Here is a 10,857-nt window from a genome sequence, read left to right as displayed (position 1 = left end):
TTGGAGTGGAGAGATGAGAGACTATGAAATGGAGAAAAACAAAAAGGGGAAGAAGAAGAAAAAAGAAAAGAATGAATAAATAAAAATTCGAAAGAAAAAAGAACAGCAAAGCTCGCAGGGATCCCACCGGTGTGTCTACGAGGTCTGGGGAAGTTGTTGCCAGGTGTTGAAGTACAGTCTGTCTAGGACGCATAGAGATATTCAGTGCCAGGTATCCAGGGGACAGGAAGAGAAGGAAGGTATAGAGAGATGAGAAACTGAGTAATGAAGAAAGACAAAAAAAGGAAAAAGAGGAAAAAGAAAACAAAACAAAACAAGAACAAGAAGACCCCCCAAAAAAACAGAAAAAACAAACAAAAAAAAAAAAAGAAATGTTCTCAGGGATCCCTCTGCACGTCTGTGCAAGCTGAGGGGTAGGTCCCAAGCTGCACAGCACCGCCCGGCCAGAACAGGCTCCCAACTCGAGAAAAGAAAAAGAAAACAAACCAACAATTGAAAACAAACAAACAAAAGCCCCGGGATCCTACCAGCATGGCAGCACGGACTGGGAAGCAGTTCCTCCACACTTGCATGGAGCTCCACAGTCCCTCAGGAAGAAGCAAAGATGGCGCATGGAGCCACGTATTTGAGCAAAAGGAGGAGGAGGTGGTGAGAGTAAGAAAGAAATCAAAAGAAGCGGAAAAAGGCAACGCCAGCAGCCAACAAATGGCACTCAGGGAGTCGGCCAGTGCAGGCGGGTGGAATCCAAGCAGCTGGTGCTTCCCTGCCAAGAGACTGTGGCCGCGGGAAGCAGAGGAGGCCGAGTGGGGGTGAAGAAGGGTCGGGGGTGGTAAAGCATATATTGCTGTTTACTGGTTGTTCTGTCTCCTGCTGGAAGCTCCATGAAGCTGCTTTCTCGTACCCCGTATTTGCTGGTCTCTGATAAGAGTCCAAGATGGTGGATCTGTTCTGCGTTAGCTGCTAGGGGACCTCTCTATGTATGTCTCCTCGCTCTCTGTTCTCTGTCCGTTCCTTATTCCATTTGGTGCTTGGCTGAGTTCTTTCTCTCTTCATTGGATGCTTAGGATTTCTGGATTGCTGTTTTCTCTGTTTGGCTTAGTTTTTTGGATCTTTGCTGTGGAGGAACAGCATTGTGCTTCTGCCTAGAGCGCCATGTTGCCAGAAGTCACATCTTTTGATTTCTTGACTGCTTCTTCCGTGGGTGTTGATTGTGGATCCAAGTAAAATGAAATCCTTGACAACTTCAATCTTTTCTCTGTTTAAATCATCATGTTGCTTACTGGTCCAGTTGTGATTTGTTTTCTTTCTGTTGAGGTGTAACCCATACTGAAGGCTGTGGTCTTTGATCTTCACCAGTAAGTGCTTCAAGTCCTCTTCACTTCCAGCAAGCAAGGTTGTGTCATCTGCATAATGCAGGTTGTTAATGAGTCTTCCTCCAATCCTGATGCCCCGTTCTTCTTCATATAGTCCAGCTTCTCGGATGATTTGCTCAGCATACAGATTGAATAGGTATGGTGAAAGGATACAGCCCTGACACACACCTTTCCTGATTTTAAACCATGCAGTATCCCCTTGTTTTGTTTGAACGACTGCCTCTTGATCCATGTATAGATTCCTCATGAGCACAATTAAGTGTTCCAGGATTCCCATTCTCCTCAATGTTATCCATAATTTGTTATGATCCACACAGTCAGATGTCTTAGCATAGTCAGTAAACACAGGTAAACATCTTCCTGGTATTCTCTGCTTTCAACTGGATCTATCTGACATCAGCAATGATATCCCTGGTTCCACGTCCTCTTCTAAATCCAGCTTGAATTTCTGGCAGTTCCCTATCGACATACTGCAGCCATTTTTGAATGATCTTCTGCAAAATTTTGCTTGCATGCAATATTGCAACTCGCGGCTTGAATTTTTCATCAGTTCTTTCACCTTGAGAAATGCTAAGCATGTTCTTCCCTTTTGGTTTTCTAACTCCAGGTCTTTGCACATTTCATTATAATACTTTACTTTGTCTTCTCGATCTGCCCTTTGAAATCTTCTTCTTAACTCTTCATCATTTCTTCCTTTTGCTTTAGCTACTCGATGTTCAAGAGCGAGTTTCAGGGTTTCTTCTGACATCCATTTTGGTCTTTTGTTTTCTGTCTTTTTAATGACTGTTTGCTTTCTTCATGAGTGATGTTCTTGATGTCATTCCACAACTTATCTGGTCTTCTGTCATTAGCGTTCAGTGCATCAAATCTGTTCTTGAGATGGTCCTTAATTCTGGTGGGATATACTCAAGGTCGTACTTTGGCTCTCATAGACTTGTTTTAATTTTCTTCAGCTTCAACTAGAACTTGCATGGGGGAGCAGTTGATGGTCTGTTCCACAATTGGCCCTTGGCCTTGTTCTGATTGATGATATTTAGCTTCTCTATCGTCTCTTTCCACAGATATAGTTAATTTGATTCCTGTGTATTCCATCCCCTGAGATCCACTTATATAGTCACCATTTATGTTGTTGAAAAAGGTATTTCCAAAGAATAAGTTGTTGGTCCTACAAAATTTTATTGTGTGATCTTCTGCATCGTTTCTATCACCAAGGCCATATTTTCCAGCTACTGATCCTTCTTCTTTGTTTCCAATTTTTGCATTCCAATCACCAGCGAGTATCAATGCATCTTTATTACATGTTTGATTAGTTTCAGTTAATATTTAGTGTGGACTTAATACAGGCCAGGTACTTGGGTAAACTATCTCAAGAGAGATGCCAGAACTGTGCTTGCCCTGCCTCCCTGGAACCAGGGTGCAGGCAGAGATGAGATTTCCAGTCTGAAGAAGGTAGCAGGAGTAAGCAAAGTGCCAGTGTCCCTTCTGGTCTTGGCCTTGGAGCCGCAGTGGCTGAGAATATCCTGGCGACTTCATGGTCATATGGGGTCATCTGTGTGAACTTCGTGCCAGTGGCTGCCTTACGGTCTTCACATGAACAGCTTTGCTGTGGTTCGGGAATTTGAGTGTTGTTCCTGGCATCTAGCTTTAAATCTGACCCTCCCAGAGCTACTTAATATACTTTATTAAGCCTCTTTTTGCTTTCTCCAAAGTAGCTTTTATTATTGTAACTCAGAACTCCGACTGATGGTCATAAAAGTGTGGAAGGCTAGAGTTATGTATAGTGAAAATTGCCCTTTGAAAACTTATTATGTCACACATAACATAATGGAAGACCCTACAGAGTAGCAGGTCTGCATGTTGAAGAGCCATGTTGCAGGACAAATGCACGGCTTTATACAGTAGGTTGCACTCAACTCGATACTCACGCTAGAGAGGTCCCCAGACCACCAGCCTCTGTGGAGTTGTGCTTCCTCACTCTGGGCACAATTTAAACTGCCTCTCTCTTTTTGCTGAAATTATAATTTGCACAAGTTGAAAGTGCTAATAATGTGACTTTACTGTGTTATGAAATGAAAGAGAGAAAGCTGTAACCACAGAGCTTGTATAAATGCTTGGCAAGTGGCTTTCTAAACTGCGGATCATTCCAGATGACTAGAATATAAGCTCCTTGATTCTTCTTTGCAGCTAGGTCCAGATATATCCTTAGAAAGTCATTTAGACCACCCAGCCTTTATGCAAAAATGTTCCTCTGTTGATGATTTTGTGAGAAAAACTGTAAAAGATACAAAGCTTTGAGCTTCTTGTGAAATATTCCCCTTAATAATTGGAGAGCCAGAGCCCTGGTGGTGCAGTGGTTAAGAGCTTGACTGCTAACCAAAAGGCCGGTAGTTCAAATCCACCAGCTACTCCTTGGAAACCCTATGGGGCAGTTCTTCCCTGTCCTGTAGGGTCGCTATGAGACAGAATTGACTCAGCGGCAATGAGTTTTTAATAATTGGAGACTACATATTTCCTTGGTTTGGATTGCAGTCTGGTAATTTTCCACAGCCTTAAATAATTTTCCATGTATTTTTAAGGGTCTGAAACAGTGCACAGAAGATATGACTTTAGCAGTTGCGGAACCAATGTTGTACAAAATGTGCTGCTTATTAGGCCTACATAAATGTTCTGCTAAGAACTGAATACCAAACCTGTTGCCATGGAGTCTGTTCCAACTCATGGTGACCCCATGTGTTGCAGAGTAGAACTGCTCTATAGGGTTTTTGAGGCTGTGACTTTTTGGAAGCAGATAGCTAGGCTTTTCTTCTGAGGTACCTCTGGGTGGGTTTGAACCTCCGACCTTCTGGTTAGTAGTCGAAAACTATTTTCACCATCCAGGGTCTCTAAAATTGCTATAAAGATTCAGTAATTAAGATAGTGTCATTTTCCCCAGTGGAACAGAACAGACTATAGAAACAGACTCATGGTGATGTGGTCACCTGACTTAGAACAAAGATGCCACTGCAGTCTAGTAGGAAGAAGTCAGTCTTATTAACCTGTCTTCTGAGGCACCTGTGGGTGAGTTTGAACCACCAACCTTTTGGTTAGTAGTCAAATGCTTAATCATTTGTGCCACCCAGAGACTCCTAAATGTTCTGATATTCTAAAAAGGAATAGCTTTTCCCTCGTCTTTCATTTTATTTTTCTTTTCTTTCAGGCCCTCATCTCTCAGCAAGGTGACACATTTGCTTTTGATCTGGAAACCTCAGCTGTTGCTCCCTTTGTTTGGTTGGATGTGGGGAGCATCCCAGGGAGATTTAGTGACAATGGTTTCCTTATGACTGAGAAGACACGAACTATATTATTTTACCCTTGGGAACCCACCAGCAAGAGTAAATTGGAACAATCTTTTCATGTGACTTCCCTGACCAATATTTACTGAGGGAATCCTGGTTGTATTTTCAGTGGACACTGGAAATACAGTATTTCTAAAGCACTGACTGGCAATGCGGGCAACCAGAGAGAACTTGAAGAAGCCCAGAGATGTGTCTGATTGATTAATCACTCCATGATGAGTTTGCACAATGAATACTTTCAGGGAAGACTGTTCGCTCAGGTGATGACCTCAAACAAGGCTGTGCCTAGGTGTTCTTGAACCTGAGCCAGGACTGTATTTTTAGCCCTTTACCTCAGACCTTTAGCACCAAATAAACCAATTACAACCAGACGGCCTCTCCCTATCCAGAAAAGGAAGTCCACACGCATCACCCTCTGAGGGAGTCACAGGAATGTTACCATTGCAATGTCTGTGGGACCAAATGTAGAAGGTTTTGAAGTTCTATAGGTCTCTCCTTGTTAGTTTTGTGGAATAATGAATAATCAAAATGAAGCTGCTTTGTTATTATTTCCAGAGGAAATAGAGATCCAAAGGTTACAGTATAGAGAGATTTCTAGTGGCTGTCATTGCTGGACAGTTTCAGAGGTTGATTGTTGCTATTTGATTACTTTTTGGGTAGAAGAATTCTTTTTTCATTTGTGGGTTTTGTTATAAAATAGTGTTTGAACAATTATAACTTTTTTTTTTAAGGCTGCTTGAGTGATCCTTCTTTGAAAAATAAGCTTGCATTGAAATGGACGTCACTATAATCACTTTGGAGCCCTGGTGGTGTAGTGGTTAAGAGCTATCTACGACTGCTAACCAAAAGGTTGGCAGTTCGAATCCACCAGCCATTCTTTGGAAACCCTATGGGGCGGTTCTACTCTGTCCTATAGGGTCGTTATGAGTCAGAATCGACTCGATAGCAACAGATAACGATAATGGTCACTTTGGAATTTTGTGGGTTCCCTGACATTGGTCTTCACCCAGGATTGTGTGTGCACTTCAGATTCGGCTAAATCCAATGAGCTTTCCAATCTGAAGGGTATGAATTAGCTTTAGACTTGTTGACCCTGGCAGCAAAGTGGTGTTCCCTTTATCTTGAGTTTAAATAATTTTACTTATGTTGATTAATACAAGTTGCTATAAAAAGTTCTTTTGTTACACATTATAACGTTTATAAAACTACATTAATAATAAAGCAAACGGGCAAAATGTTAATAAATAGCCAATTTGGCTAAAGGTGTATAGAAATTTTTATAGAACTGTTTTTGTACTGCTCTTGTAACTTTTTTGTAAGTTTGAAATTATATCAACATTAAAAAGTTACTCAAATTGCATTGACAACTTCACATTTCATCTATGGCTTATTTAGTCATTCTGTAAACATTTATTGTGTCCATACTGTGCTGGGTATTTGTTTCCATTAAGCTCTGGCTAAGTCATTATTCTGCTTGTTAAACTGGGAGAGTTTTAAGAATCTAAGAAATTGAGGAGTTTCTTCTGGAAAGAATAGCATGTAATTGGCTGTGGAATGGACCAGCAATGAGTTTTTGGTTTTAAAATTGAGATTTATTAGATAATGGTTCTAGCTTAAAAACTGAGAAACATTAGGCAATGTTTCGGTGACTATAAAGAACATAAATACAGACAATCTTGTCCTCTTCTTCAATTTTGAAGGCTTTTCTCGGTTTATGTTATTTTAAGATAAATAAATTTTTTCAAAAAGCCTTATGAAAGGGCCGGGACTCAGATGATTCTTACTGGATAAATATTATATCATTTCATTGTAACTATTGAAAACCTTATTTATCAAAATGTTGTTAGCGGCGAGGAGGAAACTCCTCTTGGTTAAAAGTATGCATAATCTGTTCCAGGAGAGGATCCTCTGTGAGGTGTACTTTGAAGTTAATAGGCCACAGTGTAAATTAATTCTGTCCTTAAACCAGTTGTCACAGAGTATGCTTCAACTCCTGGTGATTCCATGTGTGTCAGAGTAGAACTGTACTCCATAGGGTTTTTGGTGATTAGTTTTTCAAAAATGGATCACCAGGCCTGTCTTCTGAGGTGCCTCTGGGTGGACTCGAACCTCCAACATTTCTGTCAGTAGCTGAATGCATTAACCGTTTGCACCACCCTGGGATTCCAATTCTGCCCGTACTTGCTTTGTAAACTTAATCATGTTATTTAACTTCAGTTTTTTTGTGGTAAAATGGGGATAACAACACCTACCTTGAAAGGTTGTTTTGAGGGTTAAATGGAATAATTTACCCAAAGGGCTTGGTCCAGTGCTGGCACTTGTTAAATGCTCTGTAAATGGAAGCAGCTCCATCTCAGCCTGAGTCTGGAGCCCTGGAGAGGGCAAGGCTTTGAGGCACACTTCTTTGGGTTCAAGTCCAGGTTCTGAGGCTTATTAGCTGTATGACCTTGGGCAACAACTTGCCCTTTCTCAACTTCCATTTCTTTACCCTAAAATGGAGACAATGATCCCTCGCCTTGAAAGGTAGCTGTGAGGACTAAACAGTGTCTGGTCGAACAAAACAAATGCTAAATAAATAGTGTCTGTACTTTTTTTTAACGTCATGATCTTTATCACCCAATTCGTGCATGAAGCAATAGTAAAAATGAAGCAAATATAAGCAAATGTCTTTTAAAAATTCTTTTTAAAGAGGGAGAAAAGATATTAGAAAAGAATGAATTTGTAAAGGAAGAACAAATTAATGAATGGACATAAATATATGCTGACATCAATTTATAAAAGAAGAGAAATGTGTGTATGCATGTTATTTCTGTAAGAGAAGAGTAATAACTAAAACTTTTTCCAAAGTTAATTCTTCACATGTGGCACTGTGGTTAGTCAATTCCACCATTGTAATAGACTTATTTTTCCACATTTGTTGGAATACAGTCTGATGTACTTACTCCTGGTTTTGGATTTGAGAGAAGGCTTTCTGTTATTAGTTATGCAAACATCAATAGAGAGGATAAAAATCCCAGGAAGAGGTCCTTCTGCCAGGCTGGTTGCAGAAGAGCACATTCTAGGGACAGTGGAATGACAAGAGATCAGTTCACAGGATTATATCTTCCCTTTTAGAATAGACAGGACAGTAAAAATGCTAATTTTCTCATTCACATTCACTATAACTCTTTCTATCCTTTTTCTTCCCCCCTGTTTTTTGACTTTTCGTTGTGAGACATTTTCAAACTATAGGAAGTCACTTGGAAAATAAAGAGGAAGGTTTTGTTCTCCATTGCAATGAAGGTGAACTGGAGTACAGGAGAAGTAAAGATATGTTTCCCAAACACTTCTGAAGTGACAAGGATCTGAGGCAGAAAGAATATTCTCTTGGGCTGCCTCTGGCTCTCGGATATGAAACTTAGTCCCCAATTTGGTAAGAGCTATGGATAAAAATAAGTAGATATTGTTTGTGTGTGAAATTCAAAGCATTTGAAAATATTCCCAGTCTGCCTTGACTGTGAGTGCAGTTTTATCAATTCAGTAAATTAGAAAGGTTAGGCAAAAAAGGCATTTAGTACAGTTTCCAAGTGAATGGAGAAATTCTTGTTTTTTAATTGACTTATCGGAGGAATGAGACTGAGTGATGTACAAAACCCTGAAAGTCAAAGACAAAACCAGTGTTAAGAAACATTTATATTCTGACCCCAAAGACTGTATAACTTAAAGATTCATTCATTCATTTATCTACCAAGTATTTATTGATAGCTACTGTCCTTGTTGCTAGGGGTATCATAGTGAAAAAGACGGACAATCCCTGCTGTCATGGACCGTCTACTGTAGGTAAACAAATTTCAGCTGGTGACAAGTCCTATAAGGTTAATGTGACAGTGATGGGGGAGCAAACTTAGATACACCCATTGCCATCGAGTCAATTATGACTCCAGGACACGTTATTTAACATTTTAGGAAATTTCTTTGAAGTTTATGATTAAAAAAATGATTTTTCATTTTCAATTGAGAAACAGATCTTTAAAGACTTTCATCATATTAAGGAAGATCAGCTGGTCAGTCGGGCTCTGCACTTGTAATCGAAAAGCGGAGGGAGAGCTAACCTGCCAAGACATTCTGAGTCCTAGAATAGGGACTCAATAGTGAATGAGCTTTGCAAAGATAAGGGCATTTCACCACTGCTTCATGTTTTATAAATATCTCTCCTTATCTCTGTAGACATGGGTTACTGAATCCTGCAATGAAGGAAGAATTCAGCTCAACTCTGTTAAAAGAAAAGTACAGCAAAACAATTTTTGTTTGAACTCATTGGCTTTATTTAGCAATTCATGAATCGGGCAGCAACTTATTTGAAAGGAGACTAGACAGCCGAAGGATAAGCGAAAGAAACAAAAGTTATATAGGCAGGGTTGTAGCAGAACAAGGAAGTAATGCTGGACAAAAGTGATTGGTTGCTTTTAAGTTACTTTCCTTATATGCCATATTGGGAATTTTTGTAGCCAGGTCATATATTATAGCTGAGGCGACAAGCATGGATTGGTTGACTTAGGTTTTGGCTTCTGGGAATGTCAGGAATTTACAGGAAATAGAAACTTAAGGTGAGAGAAAGAAGTGGCAGTCTGCTTCCATAAAATTACAGCTTGGAAACTCTATCGGGGCAGTTCTACTTTGTCCTGTAGGGTTTCTATGAGTTGGAATAGATTTGACGGCAACAGGTTTTTACAGTCAGGTTAGCAACTCCTTCGGTCAGGTCTTAGCCTTTGAATGAGATTGACTGAACACCCCCTTGTGCCACAATATACAAGTGAGAGGGTACAAAAGATTACAACAATAGCCCGAGTACCTAGAATTCCCAGGAAATGGAACATTCTGACTCATGGAAATTTCTAGTTGAGAATTAATACTCATTCCTGCCTCCTAATACATGTGGGAACAGCCTTCTTTTTCCTGTTCTTCTGTTGTTACTTATTAAGGCTCTTGTAAAATTTACTGGATCCTGGGAAACAATTTACACAGCAGAGCCCAGTAGTTAGAGCAGACACTATGGCCTGGTCAACCAACAGTCAGATCCCCTTCTTCCCTGCCAAGAGGGGTGGCTGTGTGTCCAGCTCCAAGGACTGAATCATAGTTGGTTGTACTAATCCATTCTTTTTGCCAATGATTGATCTAAGATTTGACATGTAGCCCAATTCTGGCTAATGAAACACAAGTTGATATATAATGTGGGGTTTCTAGGGAAGACCTGAGGAGGAACCCTCTGCTGTTGGGTGAAGTTAAGAAGCTGCTGGGTGAGGACTGATGCTTAGAGCTGCTGCAGCCTTTCTGTGAACTGAGGAAACATTGTTGGCACATGGGATGTCAGAGATGTTGTGCTGCTGAACTAACCCAGCATTCATCTATCTATGGTCTTCTTATAGTGTGATTAAAAAAAAAAAGCCAGTCTCTTCAACAAATAGTGCTGGCAAAACTTGATTTCCATATGCAGAAAAGTGAAACAAGATCCATACCTCATGCCATACACAAAAACTAATTCAAAATAAATCAAGGACCTTAATGTTAAATCTAAAACCATAAAGTTCTTGGGAGAAAATACAGGAGCAAAGCTTTGGGACCTAATTTTTTTCAATGATAAACACAAGCAACAGAAAACAAAATAGATAACTGGGACCTCATAAAAGTTAAATACTAATGTTCATCAAAAGACTTTGTCAAAGAGTAAAGAGACAACCAACAGACTAGGAAAAAATCTTCAGGAGTGATATAACCAATAAGGGTCTAGTATCTAAAATATATAGAAAAATTCTACAACTTAACAACAAAAAGACAAATAACCCAATCCAAAACTGGGCAAAGGCCATGAATAAACTCTTCACCAAAGAGGATATTCGAATGGCCAACAGACCCATGAAAAGATGCTCAGTGTCCTTAGCCATCAGAGAAATGCAAATCAAAACAACAATGAGATACCATTTCACTCCCACTAGGATGGCTAAGATTAAAAGAAAGGGGGAGGGGAGGGGCAATAACAAGTATTGGAGGGTGTCTTAGTCATCTAGTGCTGTTACAACAGAAATACCACAAGTGGATGGTTTTAATGAAGAGAAGTTTATTTCCTCACAGTCAAAGTAGGCTAAAAGTCCAAATTCAGGGCATCAGCTCCA

At 40.0% G+C, this 10,857-nt stretch overlaps 1 protein-coding gene across 5 annotated transcripts in view; it reads left to right on the top strand.

The window, feature by feature from the left end:
• Nucleotides 1-10,857, top strand: part of MANBA (mannosidase beta) — a 161,968-nt gene that overhangs the window by 132,717 nt on the left and 18,394 nt on the right. For 3 of the 5 annotated variants that reach the window (XM_004380189.2, XM_023734739.1, XM_023734738.1), the window contains exon 17: nt 4,570-6,080. The exons of the other annotated variants lie outside the window; for them this stretch is intronic. In XM_004380189.2, the coding sequence (XP_004380246.1) occupies nt 4,570-4,794 (225 nt within the window). In that variant the 3' untranslated portion in view covers nt 4,795-6,080. Of the gene's footprint in view, nt 1-4,569; nt 6,081-10,857 lie in introns of those variants that run through there. 5 annotated transcript variants of the gene reach the window in all.

Source organism: Trichechus manatus, unplaced genomic scaffold (assembly GCF_000243295.1).
Source record: "Trichechus manatus latirostris isolate Lorelei unplaced genomic scaffold, TriManLat1.0 scaffold00071, whole genome shotgun sequence".
Classification (NCBI taxonomy): Eukaryota; Metazoa; Chordata; class Mammalia; order Sirenia; family Trichechidae; genus Trichechus; species Trichechus manatus.
The sequence above is the reverse complement of the archived record's forward strand: the minus strand, read 5'-3'. Positions and strand labels throughout refer to the sequence as shown.